Below are 22,156 nucleotides of genomic sequence, written 5' to 3' on the forward strand. Positions count from 1 at the left end.
AGCCTTCTGAAGCCTATTGCTGTTGCTCTGGATATACTCCAGAAGAAAAATGCCACAATATCTGATGCCGTAGAGCAGTGGAAACTTTTGCAAGACAAGTTTGAAGAATCTCAAAATTTATCTTTAGAGAAACTACAGAAGTTTCAACATTGCTATAAGCAAACTCTTACACGTTATCACTTTATTGCTTACATGTTAAGCCCGGAGAAACAAAACTACGCTTCAACTCCTGAAGAGAAGAATCTGGCTTTGGAGATCAGTCAGCTTCATGGAAACTCGGGATTGTTGCCACTAGTTATTAAATTCAAGTCCTTTCAAATAAATTATGTTTTCTGATGAGGTGCTCAAAAATATGAACGGACTTCAGTGGTGGCTATCACAGAGCGATGAACCGGAAATTGCGAAACACTTGCCCACTATAAAACAGTTTCTTTGTGCGACTGCATCTTCTGCGTCTGTCGATAGGATGTTCAGCACATTCGGATTTGTTCATTCCTGATTATATCAGGAGCAGATTGGGAATCGACAAAGGAGGGAAATTAGTGTTCCTCCTCAGACTTTATAACGAAAATGAAGAGAAATAGAAGTGATTTCCGTTTTAGCGTTATTGAGTTTACCATTAATACCGTTTAATTTTTAAGTTTACATGTTTAAGTTTACATGTTAAGTTTACCGTTTTCTATTTTGATTTTCATTTCTTAGAATTATTTGTGTTCTGTTTTATATTTTTTGAGTTGAAATAAAAAAAGTGAACTTTGATTTAAATCGTGATTTTTTTGCAGGTGATTTAAATCATGATTGAAATCACTTGAAAAAAATGAAGCCAACCTTGTTGTAACGCATATGAATTGGGGGCAAAACGTACCTTTTCGAATTGATGCACGCGGAAAATGCCCCTGGTGTCTCGACCATGCGAGCCGACTTCTTGCCGGAAGCAAGTGGACAAGCCGGCGTACCGAATGGGGAGCACACTTTCCGGAAGCCATTCGTCGCGATGAAAGGCTGCGATTGGCTGCTCCGAGGTCGCAATCAGATACTTTTCATCCACCTCTTTGCTCTCGGCATTTTCGCTGCTCTTCCCAATCACCTGCCGAGTGGTGGCTTTGAGTCGCGCTACCTTCGGGAATTCACATTGTTACCTTGTACAATTCCTCGTCGAACTGAGACAGTTGAGCCACCTCTTGCATGATTTCTTTCTTCATGAAAAAGGGCGTGTACAAGGGTTTGTAGCCCTTGACCAGCAGCTGCCGCAACGCGAATTGAACGAGGGCTTGTTCCAAGAACACCGCAGGTCCCGTCAGATAATAACCGCGCCCGCCTGCAAATTGTTATGTTTTTTAAATATTTTTTGACACCTGGAGCTCCTCTTACCTGAGACGACTGTGCCTCTCTCAGTGTCGACACCATCAATCATGCAAATCAGGTCGACGTGCGAGTATTTTTTCCTGATCTCGCAGTCCCCGAAGGTGCGTTCCACTTTGTTGTTGTCCTCATTGTCGTCCACTGGCACAGACTCGTGCAGCAGGTTCCCAATTTCCTTCAACACCTCATTTCGCTTCTTCTCCGCCCTTAACAGTTCGCTGTCGTTGCTCAGCACCGCGTCATCAATCAGCGTCCTTACCTATTTCCAACCGACTGTTAAACTACATCGGCACCTCAAAAGCAACTCAATTAAAGACCTTTTTGATCTGGGCCACTGACAGGGGCTTGAGCGTGTCCAGAGTCAGACTGTCCAGCTGGGCGGTTACTTCCTCAAGAGCGGATTGCTCGCCCTCCACCTGGGCCACTTTGTTCTTCATTTTTTCGCCGATGGCTTTGCTACACACGTTCTTCAGCTTGTTCCAGTTGTCCGCCTTGTGTCGCAGCTGCCTCCACAGCGTGTCTTTGGCCACCACTTCGTCCACCAGACCCACGTCTTTGTAGCGCTTCTTCTGGATCGCTCGGATCTTGTCGGGGTCGCCCCCTTTATCCGTACGGAACAGGTCGAGATCCAGCACCATTTTCAAAGAATGTTTCACACGACTTTCAGTTGATTTTGATTAAACAGCCGGCAGTTATCAGTTCAGAGGTGTTCTGTGGCACCATAGAGTAAGTAAAATAAATTATTTTACTTTCTCTATGTGTGGCAGTTATTGCATCAACTTCAGCAATCTGGCACATATCTGGCAGTTGACTTGACCACAGATCACAGAGGTAGAGTAACCTCCGTGAGTACGGTACATGAGGTACTCTGTAATCTGTGGTAGTAATTAGCATGCACATAGAAGTAAGGTGTAAATTAATAAGATGCCCATGCTAGCAAGCAGCTAGCATGGAGAGAATGCGATGCTATGGAATACGGATGCCGGCGCTGACAAATTTTTAGAGAGGACTACAAGTTTTAATTGTATAGATAACTCCCGAAAACTCGTAGTACAAAAAAGGATGTTTTTTAGTTGGTAAGAATTCAACACTACCCAGGGTTCGGAACACTGGGTGTCTTCGCGAAGATTTTTATTCCTACAGCCGCCGGGCAAACCAAAAAAAAAAAACCGGGAGTAAGTATCCGTAGAGTAACCTCTGTGATCTGTGTTGATCTGATGTATGTTTAATTAAATGCACAGATTATCTTGTCCACAGACTACATACTATTCTTGTATTCATGCACAGAACATACCCCCCAGGGGGGATATTTTGTGTATTCATGTACTTGTATGTACATGTATCTTGTCTTCATCTATGCTTCATCTTTGCAGATTATCAAACTATTCAATGGTAAAATCACAGACTACATATTAATTAATAAATAAATGGGTAAAAGGAATGTTTACGTTCAAAGAATCTTATAAAAAAAATAATTTCAGCCAATGCCGATTTAAGGTTTTTGTACGAGGTAAAGAATTGGACATATTTTTTCAGTACGTCTCACTAGCTAGTTCTGATTTAAATGAACAAATTGTGGAAATACGTGGCTAGTTCGGTTTTTATTGGTTCAGTTACTTACGGCCTAATGTAAGTATCCTGCCATCACGCAAAAGGTGACTTTCAAAGTTTTTTCTTGTAGAAAGTACTTCAGAGGTGGCGTTTGTACCTGCTCAAAGACACTGCATGGATTGGGACCAGTGATTATCACTGGAGGTAATTCGGACATCGGCAAAGCCTTAGCCATTGAGTTGGGACTGCGAGGTAACACTTTGGCTGCAAATTTCGTCAGATTTAGATGTTCGCTCCTCAGGTGGTACGCTGATATTGGCCTGTCGCGATCTTAAAAAAGGGGCCAAAGCTAAACTGGAAATAGCAAAAGCTGTGAACAGACCGTCGCTGAGAGTGTTTGTGAAGCACTTGGATTTCTGTTCGTTTCAGTCGATTAGGAGCTTTGCAGACACAATCGAAAAGGAGTTTCCCCAGATCTACGCATTGGTCAACTGTGCTGGCGTGTTCTACCATCCACAGCAACTAACTGACGACCGATACGACGTAACGTTCCAGACCAATTATTTAGGTAACACTCCATCACACTGTCGTTTGGAGTGTTTCAAATGTAAGCCTCTTTACAGGGCCGTTTGTTCTAACCCATTATCTGTTGGACCACTTGAAGAAACAAAATTGCTGTCGAGTGGTTAACGTTTCATCTGAAGCGCATCGTAAAGTCCGTGTGAATGATCTGCTAGCGATCCTGCATGATCAGTCTGAGCTCCGCTCGCATCTGGTGGCTTATGGAGTCTCCAAGTTACTCTTAAACTTTTTTACGATCGATCTGGGTCGGTCTATGCGGTTTTCCAGAAGTAAGAAAACCATTAGCGCTTTTGTAAATATTTTTGCTAAATTGACCTTTTTGTGCAGACAAGGGTTTGCTAATAAACGTCGCAGATCCAGGTTATACAGAGACAAAGTTATACAGAAACTATTCCAATCCGGAACTCCAGGAGCACTCCAATAGCTGGCTATTCCCGCTACAAAAGCTTTTCAGGCAATTGGCACGTAAAACACCTCAGGAGGGGTGCCAGACAATACTCCACACACTGTTGGTTCCTGAAGCAACTTGGGGAAAGTACTACAGCAATTGTAGAGTCGTGCCGCCTCTAGAACTATTTGGAACTTACAAAGATCCTGCCAAAGTGTTCCACAATTACACTTACTACTGTTTATTAGACTTGCCACTCTACCGCCCTGCCAATATATGGAAGGAGAGGCCAACAGATCCATGGTTCTGCAAATAGGGGGTTCGTTTGGCTACATAATACGCAAAGAGACCCTAATTGCGGGTCGATGGGGCGCAAAGCCTTACGAAGGCAGTGGTGTTCGGTTGAACATTGCAGAAGGCCCGCTTGAGTTGATGGTTTTTGATGGAAAGTCACTGATTATTGGTGAAATTGGCGGGCCGTTCGGCTCACTTGTAGATGCTTGTGTCTGCTCTATGCACTTGAGTGAAAAAGCTCACTTTCGTGTTGAAATGACTCCAGAGGAAATCGATCTTACAATTGAATTAGTAGAGCTGGATTTTGGAGGTTTTATTCATCAGTGGGATGCTGCAAAAAAGTTCGATATGGCGGTAAAACGTAAAGAATTGGGGAAACAGCTTTTTCAGGAAAACCTCCTGACTGAAGCAGCCAATAGATTTTCCAAAGCATTTAGGGTGCTCTGCTCGATACCCATTTCGGTTGAAACGCCCCTAGACTGTATAGATAGCGTCAATGTAAGCGATATTCAGCTACTCAAGGAAACACTGTACAACAACATGTCTGCTTGCTACTTCAGGCACCAGAATTTTGACTCCGTAATCCCACTTTGTCAAAAAGTTCTCGCTCTAAACCCCTGCAATGTGAAGGCTCTGTTTAAAATCGGAGTGGCGTACGAGCATGAAAGAGACTTTGAAAAAGCCCATCAAGCGCTATCCACCGTCTTAGAAATAGAGCCCAACAACAAAGCAGCCGCCGACCATCTGGAAACTGTTAAAGTCCAGTTGAGGCAGGTCAACTTTCGCCTCAATTCTATGATGAAGAAAATGATTTCGGGCACAATCGGCAAGTGATTCGAGCAGGTTTTATGTTAATCGTAGTCGTAAGTATATTTTGTAATCGCCTAAGTTCATTAAATTGTCTTCTGTAGTTGAAGCTAGATATTTTTAAATTTTTACTGGAAAATTAAGTACAAAAGAGAGGAGAGAAACAAGGTACTCAAAAAATACTAATCCCTATTGCTACAAACTCGAATCGTGGTTTTTCCCATCACGACTATAAGGCCATCATCTTGAAGATCCTTGAGGGCGTCCTCGTATTGTTCCCGAGTGATCATCTGGAAGTTGCACAAAAATATCCTCAATGATCTGAACGTTGAACTAGTTCAAAGTGTGCAAACCCCCGTTTTGAACTTACCACTTGAGATGACCCCTTCAGCTCTTCCAAGAGCTTTTGATAGTTGATAGTGGGCACTTTTCCTTTATCATCAATGAGTTTCTTCAAAGCCTGCGCCAGCTCAACACGGCGCTTCCGTGCCGCACTGCTTAGTCCCGTCGTCAGAATACCGACGTCAATTTTTCCCGATAAGGGATCAGTTGCTGATTGTTTCAGGGCTTCTCTGTGCAGCCTAAATGCGACCAATTAAATGGCGTTACTTTACAGGTGAACTCACTAGCCTCCAAGCTTCTTCAACGTCCTCAACCTCCACCACGTGACTAAAGCGCACTTTGGCGTGAGCCTCAGACAGTCGAATCAGGGATTCCAATTGGCGAGGATACGCGGAGATTTGCCCCCTGCCAGACCCCACTTTGCGCATATCCACGTATGCTTGGATCAGACGCAGAGAAGCCTCCTCGCCCAGCTTGGGGCTGATATGCTCTTTTGCGTACGAAATATAATCCCTCAGGATGGACATGTTCTGGTGCAAAAAAACAGTTGCAAACTATTGCCCGCTGAAATAGTTGAGAGTGCAAAACGTACCAAGACTTCGTCGTCTTCCTCCTGCCGCGTTTTATAATACAACGAGACCAAATGCTTGGCCAGCCTGCGATCGAACAGCTCATTTTGCGGATCCAAGAGCAGGAAGATCAAATCGAACCGGGACAGGAGTGTATGGGGCAACTGGACGTTTTCAATGATGGTCTTGTTTTTATTCCACTGGGACTCGCTTGGATTGGCTGCCGCTAAAATCGAGGTTCTGGCATTAAGTTGGCAAATTATCCCCGCTTTGGCGATGCTCAGTGTTTGCTGTTCCATCACCTAGAAAGCGAACAGTTCAACAAACGAGCTCAGATGGACAGAAAGGCTGTACCTCATGAAGGACACTTCTAGTCGAATCATTCATCTTGTCGAACTCATCAATGCAGCAAATGCCGTTATCCGCCAGCACTAAAGCACCAGTTTGCAGCACCAACTGCCGAGTCTCGGGGTCTTTCGTGACGTAGGCTGTGAGGCCAACTGCCGAAGAACCTTTTCCTGAAGTGTACTGGCTTCGAGGTACCAAATTGTAGACGTATTGTAAAAGCTGCGACTTTGAGGTACCTAAAATCGAGACTAAGTGCCGAGAACCTAAAGACACCTAGAGGCAGTTTCACCTGGATCCCCGCATAGAAGGATGTTGACTTCGGCCCGGAAATTGGTTCTTCCCGAAGTGGTAAAGTTTTTTTTCGTGCCTCCGAATAGTTGCAACAGAATGCCCTTTTTCACATCGTCGTTTTCGTAGATTGATGGCGCGATACCCCTGGCCAGACGGTCGTAAATGTCGGGCTTCTGGGCCAGAATGTTCAGCAGTTCGATGCGTTCCGGTGGGAATCGGTGGTCCTTGCTGGATAGGTACAGCACAATGATTTGAGTTCCCGGTTTCTTCAGGTAAGAAGCCTATAACTTACCCATCTTCTTCTTCATATAGCCTCTTCTGGTCCACTTTCCTAAAGTGCAGCACATCAATATGAGTCTTGTAGACTGCCTTTAGGTTTCGCTGCTTCGGGTTCACTTGGATGGACTGCGCTCTGTAAATTCCTAGGAAAATGCCGCTGTTTTGCACCGACTGATACGAATTGTCTCACTGTTCTTACCAGTAACTGTGATTCGATCACCTGGTTGCACAGCATCGACCAGGTCATTGTGCGCGAAAAGAACAACCGTATGCGGCGTTTGGCCGGCTGGCATATCATCTGCATCCAATACAAATTAGTAAACCAAGAATTTTCCTTACCGAATTTTTAAAATCACCTGGGGATTCTTGTAATTTCACCATCTGCTTGTCGGTGAACTGAGACCGGTTGTGCACCAATGTAAAGCAGTGATTGGTGTTACAACTAGAGCACAGCGTCGGCTCCGTAATGCGGCCGCGATCTATTTCAACTGTTGCCGTAAATTGACACACGATGCACTTGAAAAAGGCCTCGCGCATTTCCGGCATGATGTTCGAGCTTCTGATTACCATTCCTGAGATGGTTATTAGTTGATCGATGTCTGAAAAGCCATAACGTAGCATTTTTTACAAGGAGGGAGCACGGCTCGAGTACCTTCCGGATTCAAAGCTCTCATATTCTTCGTTTTCTCAGCGTTGAACGGCCTGACTTGAATCTGGTGCTCCAACACAGCTGCCGGAAAGCGTTCATAGAACATTTCATTGATGGTCATATCGAAGGTGGGGATCACTTCTTGGGGATAACAAATCATCTGCCGGTATAGACGGGTATCAAATGTTTCGATGTGAGTGCAATTCACATTGAAAAACGGTACTTCTGACGTATGAATCTGCAATAGAAACCTGCCCTTAGCGGGGTAATACGCTAATATTGCCTCTTTTACCTCTTCCAGTTTTTGTAAATACAACGGCTCGCTCAGAATCATGTCATCAGTTCTCTCGTCTTCTTCCGCATTGGTGTCGATAAATCTGAGGACGAATTGCTTAAATTTCGCCTTACACTCGGCAACCGACACATTGGTGCCCCATATAACCAAATTGGGGGCAGTGGAGTCCGTCTCACTGTCTTCGGGAATTGCGTCCAACTGGAACAGAGAGTTGCCTCATGGATTGCAGCGATTAACTGTTAAATGCCTTACTGGGAGGTCTCCTCCAACATTCACTTGCCGTATCCTTTTGTCAGAGCGGACATCTGGCCGCATTCTGATGGGAGTGCCTCTAATGCCAGATCGGGGCGTTCTGATCGATCCCATTGAACTAGGAGTTCCATAATTTAATGGAGAGCTCAGATCTATCTCACTCATTGTCAGACCTTCCGGGGAATACCAAAGTGTCAGTGTTTATAACTTTTATATCTATCGGCACAAAACTGGCAAGCAACTCACCAGGTCCCGGACTAGTTGGAGCCTGGCTATGGGCGGGAGAAGCAGGAATTTCCTGCTCGCCATCAATGCTTCCTTTGCGAATACCGTAGCGCATAGGAGTATCCACGCTTTTTGCAGGGGTTTGTCTTCTGGGTGACTTGGAGGGCGTCTCTGGAATCTCTCCCCTACTGGGAGTACGCGACCCATGGCGTGGAGTACGCGAGCCTAATATTTAAATCTTATGCCACTGAACTTTTTTCTATAAACACTGCCCTCGTACCTGCTGCAGATCTAGGTGTACGCGAGCCATCTGAACTTGGGGTACCGGGGGCTCTGGCAGTCCTTGCCACTTCCCTTCGAGGTGTTCGCGAGCCTTCAGATCTGGGTGACGGCATTCTGTGTTTTGCAGAAAATAACTAAACACCAGTAAAAGTGCTAGTTAATGTAAAACAACAAATTGTGAAAATTAGCGGGAAATAACATTCACAGATCAGAACAACCGACCAAATTGACATTGACTTCCTCTTTTTAACCTCCCACTGCAAGCAACGTTGCCAGTTTGCACAAAATATTCCCGTGTGGGATGTTCCGGTTTGTTTGGTTGCTTCAATCAAATTCCATTGTCTATTTAATAGGTGTCAGGTGTCAAAGTTAGTGACATGAATGTCACAAACAAAGTGAGTTTATGATATTTTCTAAGCAGTTTGTTGATTTTCCATAAATCCAGTCGATTTAAATGTTTGAAACTGCGCGAAAATGTCCGACAACGAGTGCCCAACAGACGGCCATCGCCAATTGCCTGTAGAAACTTACAAATGCTCGCAGTGTAACTTTTACACCAATCATGAGTACTATTTACAACAACACAATCTAACTCACGGTCTGCAAGCCCTCATGGAACATCACAAGAAAAATACTCAGGAGTATATTCCCCAATCGCATCAAGAACCCTACATCAAAATTCAAGCCATGGCATCCAAAGTATTTCATTGTCTGCAGTGCACATATCAAACAGACCAGGAAGCCCTCTACAAGCAACACGTTTTGTCGCATAGCACCCAATTTGCCGTCGGGTCATATCCGCCCATACAAGCATACATTGGCACCGAGGACAATTACATGAAGCCCCACACGGGGCTGATGTTGCCTGCTTCTGAGCCCTTTGCTCCTCAACCATACGAATGCAGCCAGGAAACCGATGCCAAACAGCATAACACTGATGGATTTGACTCGGCTTCAATAAAAGGATCAGGCCTCAATACTCCGACGACAGAGTTCTTCAAGTGCCCAACGAGTTTCTGTACCTATGAAACTCAAAATGAACAAAACTGGAAGCAACACAACGTAAGCCATGACCAAGCGTGTTCTGAGGTGTTCAAGTATGTACTCTTCTGTTGTACTGTTCGACAAAGTCCCATCTAAATGTTGCAGATGTTTGACATGCGATTTTGGCACCACTCAAGAGGAGAGCATCAAACAGCATATTAAAGACCACAAACTTGAGGAAGCAAGTCAAACAGAAAACAGCCCAATAACAAATGTCCATGAGGTTTTCCGGTGGATAATTAACCTTGTGAAACATAAACTCATTTATAAATTCATGAATTTTAGGTGCAACAACTGCGACTACGAAACGAACCTCAAGGCATTTTTAAAACGACACATGCAAATCCACACCATAAAAGCCGAAGTAAAAGACGAAATTGCCGAAAAATATCAGTGCTCGCAGTGTAATTTCGAAACTGAGCACGAGAAATTCTTGGAAAGACATGAACGGAGCCACCAAGCAATAAAGCGTCTCAAATGCAAGAAGTGTAAGTTCGAGACTCTGTATAGAAAAATGTACTGTATGCACCTAGAGGCGCACAAGTCAAAAAAACCGATTGTAAAAAAAGCAAAGGCAGACAAGACGACAGTTAAGTGTGGAGAATGTTCTTTTGAAACCAGTTCAAGAGAACAGTTGGATATCCATAAGAAAATTAGGCATGTAAAAAAGGACGATATAACTTCAAGCTTATTTAATTGTACATTCTGTAAATACCAGACGAATTGGGAGCCTTGCTTGAAGAGGCACATTGAACGAGAACATCCGACGAGAAAAAAAGTGAAAGTGAAAAAGGAAAAGGAAAAACTCGAGGTAAGTGCTTCAGACCGATTATTTGCTATCATCCAGATAGAAAAAACTTCCGTGCATTTTCAGGTAAAAGTCGAGCAGGATCCGGAACCGCCACCACCATCAGATGTTTTCAGATGTTATGATTGCGATTTTACCAGTAAAAGCAAGCAATATCTCATTTTGCATTTAAAAAGGTCTCACATCAAGGCGGAAAAACTGGATAAGCCAAAATCTAAGGCCAAGATCGACAAATCAAAGGGTAAAAGTGATGTTAGTGGTGGTAGGCCCGGTAAGCTTTACGATTGTAAATTCCGAAACTGTACATTCCAAACATCGATAAAAAGCAACTATGTGTACCATTTGCGGAAACACCAGAGCCAGAATCCGCAGCGAATCATGTTCCACTTTTGCGACCTTTGCGATTTTATAGCGAAAACTGAAGACAATCTCACTGAGCACAAGAAGAGGATGCATCAAAACCACTTAAGGTAAACACTGACAAGTTTTTGTATGATTGGCCGTAAACTTTCTTGATTTTAGCCAAGTGTACAAGTGCAATCAGTGCGACTTTAAGACAGTTTTCAAGCACAGCTTAAAAACTCACTCGATAAAGCACAAAAGATACTCCTGCAACGTGTGCGATGAAGAACTGGAGTCGGCGTTCGCCTTGGTCAAGCATCGGAGAAGCCATCAAGTAAACCTCAAGAATGGCTTTTACTTGTGCGATGTTTGCGGATTTCAAAGCAAAAACGACCGATCTTTAAAGATGCACAAAAAGACTCACAACCCTGAGTTTAAGTGCCCAGATTGTCCGTTCCAGACCCACAGCAAGGTACATACATAGTTTTATTGGCACATACATTTGACTTATGGCTCAATCCCTTCTTTTGCAGGTGAACTTCCAAAATCATTGCGTAAACCACAGGAGTGCAGATGAGGTAACAATGTTCCCTTGTCCACACTGTTCGTACCAGTCGCGATTGAAGCGAAACTTGGCTTGGCACATGAAGCGGCATGTCGATCCCTCAAAGGCCAAAATCTTCAAGTGTCCCTCTTGTGACTACCAGACGTTCACTAACGCGCAGCTAAAGTCGCACCTGATGGTGCACAAGAGCAAGGAAGAGGTGATTATGTTGAAATGCGATTTTTGCACATTCGAGACGAAAAGGAAGTCGAATATGGTGCAGCATCGTTTGAGGCACTTGAAGGACTCGCCGGACGTTCCGCTGTTATCCTGCCCCGATTGCAACTACACGACAGTTGCAAAAAGACATTTGAATAAGCACAGGAAAACGCACAACGTGAACCCGGATAAGATGTTTCAGTGCACTTATTGCCCGTATAAGATTCATAGGAAGATTTACCTGATGCGCCACATGGAAAACCACAAAACAGTTGAGACTTTTGGCAATGATCAATGGCAAAGATATACGTTTCCGCCGCAGTCGCAAATGACCATTACGGGAGTCACGGTGGTTCCGAATTTTGGACAAAACATGGGTCATAACTTGATGTAAAAGGTACGCACTGAACCATAATGAGCGTTGGGGTTTTAAATACATTTGCTCCTTCTTTTAGTAACCACGCAGCCTTTTTGTATTTCGGATAAGTTGGTACGTTGTTGCTGCAGTTCGTGAATAATTGCACACATGCTGTTGTTGGCACTATGTTGTGGGCAAGGTATTATGAATTGCAATGTACAAAATAGCTGTAAGACTAAACTGATATTTTATAATCTCTAGTATATTTTAACAATCAATTTGTATTAAGTAGTTCAACAATACTTTTATTGTGCAATCCTGCAACTGTATATTTTGTCTTCAGAAAGTACCGATAAAAAGTGTCTAATGTTTCGCTGGTTTTCTCCGCAAGTGTGATAGGTAGTGTTTGCAATTCGCCGACTAAACAATATTAGTTGCAACAAACTAAAAAGTGTGTTTATCTCGTAATCACTCAAAATATATTTATTTAGTAAATAGCATTAAATACATTTCTTATAGTTTTGGTGGTTTTTTTAGCCAAGGAAATTAATCATTATACTTCATGTTAGCTGCTTGCTTGCGGTGTATGCATCCTTTAAAGTGTCTGCATGATTCCTTAAAGCTCGTGATGTTTTATAAACCCGTTTTTGTTTGTCTTTTTTCGTCGAAGTCATCGAACTTAACTGGCTTGTTAAGAGAGCCATTGCATCTGCCCTTTCAGGCATATGCACATACCTTATACATCTAGCGGTAATGTAGAAGTTTGATAATGCCTTCTCCTGCCCTATGGAACAAAACCAACTGGAGTGCGGTTGTGAAGGCATATAGAAACATGGTAATGATTGTGATTAACTCAAATAAGTCAGTAATGGACCTTTGCTGGTAAAAATTCAAGTTGTTTGACCAAAAAATTGTACTATCATAACGCATCGTCTGACAATCAATCAATTGTTTGAAAAATTACCTCTCGTGTCGTACAGTGTTACATCTTCCATTTCCATGTTCATATAGGCATCCACATTGATTACTTTCCCGTATAAACTCAGTTCGTTTCTGAGATCCACAAGAATATACTGTTTTTCCAAATTCTTCACCAAGCAGCTCAGAGTGTTGAAGAACAGGGCCATTTCCTTTTTCGTCGCATTGCCGGCGTTAATTGGGGCCATTTTATTGCAGATAAATTATGTAGAATCAAAAAGAGATAAGTTCTTGTTTCTGCCAATAATAAACATACACAGAGGAATAGATAAAGACAAATACAGAGGTTATGATGACCACTGTATCCTCTAAACCTTGCATAATTGTCCTTATCTAGGGTCATCTGTGCAGTCAGGAAGAATTCGAGACACCTTTCAAAATATTATGAAAATATCCAGTAATGAGCCTCATTTGTAAATCGTGTTTGTTAATCGGGCCCCGAAAGTTCCTTAATATCAAGAATGCATTTCAATCACTGACAAAACATTGTAAGTCAGGTAATTGTTCACTCGAAAATTCCTTTTGAAGGGTCTTGAAACTGTACCTCCCTACCAAGGAACTTTCACTAACATCCATTGGCATCCTTGGCAAACTTTCTATCGCGAAGCTCCAAGTCACTAATCATTCCACTTGCCTTTATCTGTGTCTTTGTCTATGATTCTGCCCTAACCTCTGCCGAATTAGAAATACATATTTTTCTAATCCTAATTACTGTTAAACGGAGTTGTTGTATTATTGTGTTTAGACGTGTATTGTGTTGAAACTGTGCAAAACAAGCATCGTAATAGTGTATCAACTTAGTAAGTTCTATTTGCTTAGATTCCATTTTGAAAAGTACAAACTTTCCTGCACCAGAGCCCTTAAAGACAGTCAGCAGCGCGAAAATGACTTTATCCGTGGACAAAGCCCAACACGTGCTGCCCCTGGACCAACCGTTTGTAAAACTAGAAATTCAGGCTGCTTTCAATGGGCTCACTGATCGGGAGAGGCTTTACGCCCATCATATCAGCAAGGCCTCATGGGTTGGAGGGCTTATAACTCTGATACAGGTAAATCTGCCCAATAGAATCGCCCGGGTTTTGAATTTACATGTTGTTTAGACCAGCCCAGAATCGGGCCCACTGTTTGTGCTTTTGCACAAGGTGCTTTCTTGTGAAAAGCCTGAACAATTGATGCAGAGTGCCATTAAAGCTGGCTTTTCTGGGGACGAAGTCAAAGCCTTTTATGTCTATGCTGCTGGTGTTATTGCCAATTCTGGAAACTATAAGGTTGAACTAAACATGTACATTTTTTAAGCTTACGATTAGCTTGGTTTCACTTACTTGATAGGGTTTTGGTGATACAAAAATTATTCCGGATATTGACCCAAACCGTTTAGAGCAGCTACTATCATTGAGTCTTAGCTGGCCAAGTATCAGCGCTATATGGAACAGCATTAAGCACGCAATTTACGACTTGGGGCCTGGTAAGACTTGCCTTGGGTAAGAATGTTAGTATACCTAAGCAATTACTTCTCAAAGACACCCTATCTCATGTTGAAGGTACCACCCCCAGGGATGTTCGACTTATATTTCAAAAAATGTCACTCCTGAAGATACCACCAGTGTGCAGAACTGGATGAAATCGCGCAAATTAGAATGCTACAATACCAGACTGTTTAAAACAGAAAAAAATAATAAAGTGTTTTACGAAATTCGCATGGCATCGGAGGAGAAGAAGGATCCAGAAGTGTTTGAGGACGGCGACGCCACTTACTGTATCACCTATGGCGACTATTCGTCCTTAATGGGCCAGGTTGCGAAGAACTTAGAAGCAGCCGTGCAATTTGCGGCCAATGACATGGAGAGAAACATGTTGGAAAGCTACGTATCGTCATTTAAAACTGGCTCTTTGGACGATCATAAAAAGGGTAAATCCAATAGCCTTCAAATTACTAAAAGCATTAGTTGCTGATTGGTTCTTTTTATCTAAGGTTCAAGATACTGGATCCAAGACAAAGGGCCAGCAGTAGAAACCTACATCGGCTTCATTGAGACCTATAGAGATCCTGCAGGAGTGCGAGCCGAATTTGAGGGATTTGTGGCTGCAGTAAGTTTCCTTCCATTTCCATTTCGTTCTTGAAAGCTTTAAAGCGACCTGATGTCTTTCCTTAGGTTAACAGAGAAATGTCCAGGAAGTTCACTACGCTGGTGTCTAACGCCGAAAGTTTCCTCAAACTCTTGCCATGGACTCGAGAGCTGGAAAAGGACGAGTTTTTGAAGCCCGATTTTACTTCTTTGGATGTCCTCACGTTCGCTGGCAGTGGAATTCCCGCAGGAATCAATATTCCAAACTGTGGGTACCTTACGTTGTATAACTAACTAAATGGTTGGGGCTGTTGGTACAATCATTCTTGCAGATGACGACATTCGGCAAACCGAGGGCTTTAAGAACGTTTCCCTTGGAAACGTAATTCCTGCCAGTTATCAGCAGTCAGTAACTCCGTTTCTAAGCCAGTCGGATGCAGATTTATTGCAAAAATGGCGAGTTCATTCCTTTGAGCTGCAGGTAAGTTGTCTGAATACTCCCGAAAGTATTTCCCAGCTTCCAACCAATTTTCTTTAGGTCGGTCTTCACGAACTACTCGGTCATGGATCAGGCAAATTGTTGCAAAAGGCTGCTGATGGTACTACCAACTATCCTCCAACTTTATTGGATCCTTTAACAGGTCGGCTGATTTAGCAAAAAGAGTAAAAGCTTTTTAATGATGTGCGTCTTCCAGGCAAACCTCCTACTTCTTGGTACGAACCAGGAGACACCTACGATACTCTCTTTGGCCCTCTGAGTTCCACCTACGAAGAATGCAGGGCTGAAGCAGTCGGGCTGTATTTGAGCGTGGAACCAGAAGAAAGTCTGCAAATGTTGACCAATTGACTGAAATAGCTGACTTCGGTTATTTGCAGGTGCTGAAAATATTTGGGCATGAAGGGAGTCAGGCTGAAGAAGTGCTGTATGTCAACTGGCTGTCCTTGATTTGGGGTGGGGCCGGGCGTGGTTTGGAGCTATGGGAGCCTGGTCGAGGCTGGCTGCAGGCTCACGCACAGGTAAAGCCGGCGCCACACGATGCTACGAACACCTTCCAACGTTGGAGGCTTGACGGTTCATCGCATCGTGTGGTCGACTTTCGAACTTTGCGCTACGAATGTCGAGCTTCCAACGCGAACGTTGGAACATGTTCCGGCCTTTGTCGGTATTTTCGACCGAGTCAATGCTGGGCTACACGATGCTACGAACACCCTCCAACGTTGGAGGCTTGACGGTTCATCGATCTAGAGCTCCAATGATGAGCCTCTAACGTTCGCGTTGGAGCAAGTTCCGGCTCTTGTCGTTATTTTTGACCGAGTCAAAGGCATTGTTGCAACCCTCGAAGTAAACATTCGTTGATTTGATGCACAGCTTCACGATTGGTTCGAAATAGTTTGTTTTCCATAAACTTTTTAGTGGATTTAACCGCGTAGTCAAAAATTAAATTGAAAGTATTGTTGATTTCATTCTACAAAGGGGTGTATTTTTTAATTATAATTAATGGTGATACATCCCGTTAAACATTTTATAAAATTTGTTTGAAAAACATTATTAGTGATGAAAGAGACTGGCATTGGTCTTGCAAGCCCAAGACCAAAACTATGTATGCAAGAGCAAGACCAAGACCATGTCCTGCAATACCAAAATTTTTGCAAGAGTTGTGGGAGGGGCTTGCAAGACCATACGGCTCATACTAATGTTTGGTTTGAAGTTGAATTGAGCAACAAATCACTACCTGTGATATTTTTCACATCGATTAATAAATACCAATAACAATAAATAAAAATATAATCTAAAACGTGATTGACACAAACCTGATATTAAAGAGCGACTTATATTTTTACTGCTACGCAGCTTGCAGCTGTAGCTTCAAACGCTACTGTTGCGAGTTACGTGTAGTGATCATATGTTGCTAATGTGGCCCGGCGAAAGAACAAACCCAAATAAAATTCTTTTGTTCGTTAAATCGTTAATGAAAGCTTGCATCGACGGGTTCCCTTGAGCCTGAATTTTATTGTTATTTTTTAGTATCCTTAAAATCATTTGTACTTTAAGTATAAAGTATTATTTGTTGTATACCTAAATTAGGTTATTTATTTAAAAAAATAATTACAAAAGTTTTAAAATTGTTTCTGCAAGTGAGGCACAATGGGCATCACCTTATAACGCTCCTATATCACGAAAACGGCAACTTCAAGTGAAATCACATTCACAGGGTAAAAAAAATCACATTCACAGTTATAACAGTGATTTTGAAATCGCTCTTCAGCTCATCTCTCATCTCTCTCTGGTGTTCTTAGCATCGTGTAGCGCCGGCTTTAACTGTGCCCCCTACTGTTGTTAGGGAAATTTTTTAAAAATTGCTTCCACTTGCAGGCAAGATACGTATTGTCCCAAGTCCTAATTGAGGCGGGTGTTGTAAAAGTAACCCAACCAAGCGAAGGCGACCTTCTGATCACTCTGGACCGTTCGGCGATTAAAGGAGCAGGCCGTTGCGCAATTGGGCACTTCCTGCTGCAGCTGCAAGTTTTTAAAGCCACAGGAAACGTGAAAGCCGCCAAGGCATTGTACGACCACTACTCTGAAGTGAACGAACCCTGGCTTGGTTGGAGATCAATTGTCTTGGAAAAAAAGCAGCCAAGAAAGATCTTTGTTCAAGCAAATACAACGGTGGAAAACTCAAAGGTGCAACTTAGAGAATATGGGGCTTCCATCGAGGGGTTCATCCAGTCCTGGGTGGAGCGTTTCGACAATCCGGAGCATATTTACGATGCCCTTTTGCAGCAGAGCAAAGCGGACGAGATACATTTCTGAATTGTTTTTAGCAAAGAATTACTTTAGAACGACTTCGTCGTTTTGTAAAATTAAAAGTTTTGATAACTCCTTATAGCCTGCTTTATTCTTTGTGAAATTAGATCTCAAGCTATGAACCTGCGCAAAATACGCTTGACTGTTGTATTGCCAGTTTCGCGCCATTGAAAAACAGAGACAAGGGATAACAAGGGATTATTTCTTGTCTATTGAAAAACTTCTTTGAGGCCAAAGAACTCATTGAACATTGTGAACAAAGAATTCAATGGGCAGTTCGAATAAATGCTTTGGAACCTCATATTAAATAGATGCATTTGTTTACGATTTTCTATGAGAGCAATATTGGTTTACAATAGTATGTAGTCTGTGGTTTACAGTCTATATAAAAGTAGGTACTTACGAGGCTGCTTTGCCGGCTCGATATTCAATTTGATATATATGAGTGGCATCAACAAGAAAATAGCAGGAAAACGGTAGCCATGAATATATTTCAATGTCATTAAATTTCAAAATGTCATTAAAATAACCAACATTTTTGGGGGTAATTACCAGGAAACAATGAAACATTCATTATGACAACAGCGCAAAGGGGGATACATACGATTTGTTGGACAAGTAAATACGGCATTTTCTCGAGTTTTTAGTGATAATCGTGATATTAATAAACTGTTACGCTTAAAAGAAATTGTGCGAAGTGGTTTCATTCGCAGGAAAAGCGGCCTGAATTTTCCTAACCTGTACTGTTTTGCACGATTGTAAACAGAGGCCAGTGGCGTGTTGTTTTGAATTTATAAGTTTAGAGATAGATTTAGATCCCTATTAAATAGCTATCAAAGCTTAAAAAATTTGCGTTTATAATTTCAATCATATAATGTAGAGAAAAAGGTCAGAAAATGAGTGAATCTTTCATGCTTAGAATAAATAGATTAATACTGATGTTTACTACGCCTATGACGCCAGTTGATTTTCCGATTAATTCTACTCGTTGCTCGGTACCTACTTTATCCCTACCACCTGTTTTTCATTGATCAATCGCCAATCGATAGAATTTAATGTTGGTCCCACACAAATCGGGATTTATGAATGACTAGCTTGGCCTATTTATTAAGGTCTTTGTTTAGAACGGGGATCCAAAAAAATCTTCAAGATCACAAGCTTCAAAATCAACGGCGTCACATTTTGCAAACTTTAATTTAAACAAATTTATCAAGCAGCTATTAAAATACACAAGTAACGTAATAAAGTATAATTTATTCATTTAATCAAAAAAATCACGACTCAAAAGAAAATAAATATTTTGGAGGCCTTTCAGTTGCCACCACGAAGCCGGAGAACCAAGTGAAGGGTTGATTCCTTCTGAATGTTGTAGTCAGATAAAGTGCGCCCATCTTCCAGCTGTTTTCCTGCGAAAATCAGTCTCTGCTGGTCTGGAGGAATTCCTTCCTTGTCCTGGATCTTTGCCTTAACATTTTCGATGGTATCAGATGGTTCGACTTCAAGTGTAATTGTTTTGCCAGTAAGGGTTTTTACAAAAATTTGCATTCCACCTCTCAATCTCAACACCAAATGCAGAGTGGATTCTTTTTGGATGTTATAATCTGATAGGGTGCGGCCATCTTCCAATTGTTTGCCTGCGAAAATCAGTCTCTGTTGGTCTGGAGGAATTCCTTCCTTGTCCTGGATCTTTGCCTTAACATTTTCGATGGTATCAGATGGTTCAACTTCAAGTGTAATAGTTTTGCCAGTCAGAGTTTTAACAAAAATCTGCATTCCTCCTCTCAACCTGAGCACCAAGTGAAGAGTGGATTCTTTCTGAATGTTGTAATCCGATAAAGTGCGGCCGTCTTCCAATTGTTTGCCTGCGAAAATCAACCTCTGCTGGTCTGGAGGAATGCCTTCTTTGTCCTGGATCTTAGCTTTAACATTCTCGATGGTGTCTGAGGGTTCCACTTCCAAAGTGATAGTTTTTCCAGTCAGGGTTTTCACGAAAATTTGCATTCCTCCTCTCAGCCTGAGCACCAAGTGAAGGGTGGATTCCTTTTGGATGTTGTAGTCGGAAAGTGTGCGGCCATCCTCCAACTGCTTTCCGGCGAAGATGAGACGCTGCTGGTCTGGGGGGATGCCTTCCTTGTCTTGGATCTTAGCTTTAACGTTTTCGATGGTATCTGAGGCTTCCACTTCCAAAGTGATGGTTTTTCCAGTCAGGGTTTTAACAAAGATTTGCATTCCACCTCTCAACCTGAGCACCAAGTGAAGAGTGGATTCCTTCTGGATGTTGTAATCAGACAAAGTTCGGCCGTCTTCCAATTGTTTTCCTGCGAAAATCAGTCTCTGTTGGTCTGGGGGAATTCCTTCTTTGTCCTGGATCTTGGCTTTAACATTTTCAATAGTATCAGAAGGCTCGACTTCAAGTGTAATGGTTTTTCCAGTAAGAGTTTTGACAAAAATTTGCATTCCTCCCCTCAATCTCAACACCAAATGCAAAGTGGACTCCTTTTGAATGTTGTAGTCAGATAAAGTGCGTCCATCCTCCAACTGCTTTCCTGCAAAGATCAATCTCTGCTGGTCTGGGGGAATGCCTTCCTTGTCTTGGATCTTCGCCTTAACGTTCTCAATTGTGTCTGAGGGTTCCACTTCCAAAGTAATCGTTTTGCCGGTTAAAGTTTTCACGAAGATTTGCATTCCTCCTCTCAGTCTCAAAACCAAATGTAAAGTGGATTCTTTCTGGATGTTGTAGTCAGACAATGTACGTCCATCTTCTAACTGTTTGCCGGCAAAAATTAACCTCTGTTGGTCTGGAGGAATTCCTTCCTTGTCCTGAATCTTGGCTTTAACATTTTCAATGGTATCAGATGGTTCGACTTCAAGTGTAATTGTTTTGCCAGTAAGGGTTTTTACAAAAATTTGCATTCCACCTCTCAATCTCAACACCAAATGCAGAGTGGATTCTTTTTGGATGTTATAATCTGATAGGGTGCGGCCATCTTCCAACTGTTTGCCAGCGAAAATCAATCGTTGTTGGTCTGGGGGAATTCCTTCCTTGTCTTGAATCTTGGCTTTAACGTTCTCAATAGTGTCTGATGGTTCAACCTCAAGTGTGATAGTTTTGCCAGTCAAAGTCTTCACGAAAATCTGCATCCCTCCTCTCAGCCGCAAAACCAAGTGAAGAGTAGACTCTTTCTGGATGTTGTAGTCGGAAAGAGTTCGTCCATCTTCCAATTGCTTTCCAGCGAAAATGAGACGCTGCTGGTCTGGGGGGATTCCTTCTTTGTCCTGGATTTTAGCCTTAACATTCTCGATTGTGTCTGAAGGTTCCACTTCCAAAGTGATGGTTTTTCCAGTTAATGTTTTCACGAAGATCTGCATCCTGTTGACAAACAAATGCTCATTAATTTCGAAGAAAGCAGACGAATCTAAATTTAAACTGCGCAGTCATTAGACCGCACCTCGTCGCCATTTTGGGTGAAGTAATGGAACAAAGAAAGGATTGTTTTTTATGATCAAAATTCATAAACGATAACACGTTTTTCCAAAAATGACTAGACAAGAGAAGTAGCTTACGCAATTTTTGAAAATTTTTCTGGTTGAGTTTCAATCACTAGCATTAATTTTTCATGTAAACAAACTAAATGCTATGGGAAACCTATTCAATTTCAATCAATTAAGGGCATTTATTGGTTTTAAAGGGCTCCCTACCTGCAACTTTTTTTCAAGTAACACTTCAAAAAATACCAAGTAAGACTTCACGTTGACTCTTGCACTTTCTCGCAAACAATGCTTTTCTTTTGCAGAGTGGAATGCTCCTTGCTTTTATACGCCGACGTTCCCCCTCCACACGATATTCGAGAATAATCTCGACGTCAAAACGCGTAACGCTCGTTAAATGCTAGCTAACACCAATGGGGGAGTTTATAATTGATATTCTTCACCTGCCTAAGACATTGGAGAAAACTATTAGAACTGGTCTGGTCAATTCTAAATTTCTTCGCTTGATTTTTCCGTAATTTCAATATTTCTATCTAGTGCTATCTGATTTTTTCTAGATGTAAGTTGGCGGCCCTGAAAAACAGCTGATGGAGCGATGACGTGTCCGGGTCTGGATCACAAGCCATGTTGCCGCGGTTTGTTGCGACGCAATAAGAAATTCTAGGAAGTATGCACTAGGCTGAAAAATTCCTCTACTAACCCTCTATATGGGGTCACTGGCGTTTGTGTGTCTCAATATGAGTACCGAATAAATTATGTGGCGAGAGAAAACTGTTATTTAACGTAGTTTTAGGAAGATTATTCATTCGAAGATCTTTCAGGAAAAACGGTTCACAGCAATGGCAACCTTGAGCAAAATGCTTTGTTGCTTTGTTCCTAAGGCTTCTTTATCGATCAGCTGCTTCTTGTTTTGGTTTGGTTTCCGAACCCTTTTATACTTTTATTCGATGTATTAGTTATTATGCATTATTAATCCTTGTCTTTAT

The 22,156-nt window shown here is 42.2% G+C and overlaps 8 protein-coding genes across 13 annotated transcripts in view; 4 read left to right on the plus strand and 4 right to left on the minus strand.

Moving 5' to 3' along the window:
* LOC109534141 (serine--tRNA ligase, cytoplasmic) overlaps nucleotides 1-2,172 on the minus strand; it is a 4,250-nt gene extending 2,078 nt beyond the window's left edge. Inside the window, exons 1-4 of the mRNA XM_019899716.2 lie at nucleotides 1,680-2,172; nucleotides 1,372-1,621; nucleotides 1,140-1,318; nucleotides 866-1,087 (exon numbers count right to left, since the gene is read on the minus strand). Coding sequence (XP_019755275.1) covers nucleotides 866-1,087; nucleotides 1,140-1,318; nucleotides 1,372-1,621; nucleotides 1,680-2,000 — 972 coding nt within the window. The 5' untranslated portion in view covers nucleotides 2,001-2,172. The remainder of the gene's footprint in view (nucleotides 1-865; nucleotides 1,088-1,139; nucleotides 1,319-1,371; nucleotides 1,622-1,679) is intronic.
* Nucleotides 2,173-2,647: 475 nt separating this feature from the next.
* On the plus strand, nucleotides 2,648-5,093 carry LOC109534125 (retinol dehydrogenase 12). Of its 2 annotated transcripts, none has more exons than XM_019899699.2 (6): nucleotides 2,648-2,754; nucleotides 2,844-2,991; nucleotides 3,044-3,165; nucleotides 3,215-3,481; nucleotides 3,537-3,764; nucleotides 3,823-5,093. In XM_019899699.2, the coding sequence occupies exons 2-6, from the start codon at nucleotides 2,927-2,929 to the stop codon at nucleotides 4,197-4,199; spliced, it is 1,059 nt and encodes a 352-aa protein (XP_019755258.2). In that variant the 5' UTR covers nucleotides 2,648-2,754; nucleotides 2,844-2,926; the 3' UTR covers nucleotides 4,200-5,093. The 2 variants fall into 2 exon arrangements, with proteins under 2 accessions (XP_019755258.2, XP_019755259.2); XM_019899700.2 differs by having other exon boundaries at nucleotides 2,649-2,754; nucleotides 2,899-2,991.
* LOC109534127 (tetratricopeptide repeat protein 9C-like) lies at nucleotides 4,316-5,093 on the plus strand. Its single transcript, XM_019899701.2, has one exon. The coding sequence runs from the start codon at nucleotides 4,316-4,318 to the stop codon at nucleotides 5,009-5,011; it is 696 nt and encodes a 231-aa protein (XP_019755260.2). The 3' UTR covers nucleotides 5,012-5,093.
* Nucleotides 5,089-8,783, minus strand: LOC109534123 (DNA replication licensing factor MCM4). Its single transcript, XM_019899696.2, has 14 exons — nucleotides 8,515-8,783; nucleotides 8,256-8,459; nucleotides 8,010-8,182; nucleotides 7,755-7,955; nucleotides 7,466-7,700; nucleotides 7,170-7,412; nucleotides 7,013-7,111; nucleotides 6,827-6,956; nucleotides 6,533-6,762; nucleotides 6,250-6,479; nucleotides 5,919-6,197; nucleotides 5,615-5,856; nucleotides 5,355-5,565; nucleotides 5,089-5,274 (listed from the first exon to the last, which is right to left on the minus strand). The coding sequence occupies exons 1-14, from the start codon at nucleotides 8,627-8,629 to the stop codon at nucleotides 5,167-5,169; spliced, it is 2,700 nt and encodes an 899-aa protein (XP_019755255.1). The 5' UTR covers nucleotides 8,630-8,783; the 3' UTR covers nucleotides 5,089-5,166.
* Nucleotides 8,784-8,868: 85 nt separating this feature from the next.
* LOC109534124 (zinc finger protein Xfin) lies at nucleotides 8,869-12,349 on the plus strand. Its single transcript, XM_019899697.2, has 7 exons — nucleotides 8,869-9,613; nucleotides 9,666-9,791; nucleotides 9,846-10,371; nucleotides 10,435-10,838; nucleotides 10,891-11,182; nucleotides 11,244-11,870; nucleotides 11,929-12,349. Exons 1-6 carry the CDS (start codon nucleotides 8,991-8,993, stop codon nucleotides 11,865-11,867), a joined length of 2,595 nt encoding a protein of 864 aa, XP_019755256.2. The 5' UTR covers nucleotides 8,869-8,990; the 3' UTR covers nucleotides 11,868-11,870; nucleotides 11,929-12,349.
* LOC109534128 (putative uncharacterized protein DDB_G0291015) lies at nucleotides 12,284-13,140 on the minus strand. Of its 2 annotated transcripts, none has more exons than XM_019899703.2 (2): nucleotides 12,796-13,140; nucleotides 12,284-12,615 (listed from the first exon to the last, which is right to left on the minus strand). In XM_019899703.2, exons 1-2 carry the CDS (start codon nucleotides 12,995-12,997, stop codon nucleotides 12,392-12,394), a joined length of 426 nt encoding a protein of 141 aa, XP_019755262.2. In that variant the 5' UTR covers nucleotides 12,998-13,140; the 3' UTR covers nucleotides 12,284-12,391. The 2 variants fall into 2 exon arrangements, with proteins under 2 accessions (XP_019755262.2, XP_048523555.1); XM_048667598.1 differs by having other exon boundaries at nucleotides 12,425-12,610; nucleotides 12,796-13,104.
* A 69-nt stretch (nucleotides 13,141-13,209) lies between these two features.
* LOC109534100 (dipeptidyl peptidase 3) lies at nucleotides 13,210-17,760 on the plus strand. Of its 3 annotated transcripts, none has more exons than XM_048667592.1 (12): nucleotides 13,210-13,306; nucleotides 13,629-13,858; nucleotides 13,910-14,077; nucleotides 14,139-14,290; nucleotides 14,351-14,718; nucleotides 14,782-14,897; nucleotides 14,963-15,143; nucleotides 15,208-15,356; nucleotides 15,414-15,516; nucleotides 15,571-15,695; nucleotides 15,752-15,892; nucleotides 17,250-17,760. In XM_048667592.1, exons 1-12 carry the CDS (start codon nucleotides 13,210-13,212, stop codon nucleotides 17,685-17,687), a joined length of 2,268 nt encoding a protein of 755 aa, XP_048523549.1. In that variant the 3' UTR covers nucleotides 17,688-17,760. The 3 variants fall into 3 exon arrangements, with proteins under 3 accessions (XP_048523549.1, XP_048523550.1, XP_048523551.1); XM_048667593.1 differs by having other exon boundaries at nucleotides 13,210-13,297; XM_048667594.1 differs by lacking the exon at nucleotides 13,210-13,306 and adding an exon at nucleotides 13,442-13,609 and having other exon boundaries at nucleotides 13,665-13,858.
* Nucleotides 17,761-18,915: 1,155 nt separating this feature from the next.
* On the minus strand, nucleotides 18,916-21,534 carry LOC109534144 (polyubiquitin-C). 2 transcript variants are annotated; one of them, XM_019899721.2, is made up of 2 exons: nucleotides 21,381-21,534; nucleotides 18,916-21,051 (listed from the first exon to the last, which is right to left on the minus strand). In XM_019899721.2, exon 2 carries the CDS (start codon nucleotides 21,048-21,050, stop codon nucleotides 18,993-18,995), a length of 2,058 nt encoding a protein of 685 aa, XP_019755280.2. In that variant the 5' UTR covers nucleotide 21,051; nucleotides 21,381-21,534; the 3' UTR covers nucleotides 18,916-18,992. The 2 variants fall into 2 exon arrangements, with proteins under 2 accessions (XP_019755280.2, XP_048523552.1); XM_048667595.1 differs by lacking the exon at nucleotides 21,381-21,534 and adding an exon at nucleotides 21,246-21,304.
* Nucleotides 21,535-22,156: the final 622 nt, after the last annotated feature.

The sequence above is a fragment of the Dendroctonus ponderosae genome, unplaced genomic scaffold (assembly GCF_020466585.1).
Source record: "Dendroctonus ponderosae isolate FM_Combo_2020 unplaced genomic scaffold, Dpon_F_20191213v2 Dpon_F_20191213_6, whole genome shotgun sequence".
NCBI lineage: Eukaryota > Metazoa > Arthropoda > Insecta > Coleoptera > Curculionidae > Dendroctonus > Dendroctonus ponderosae.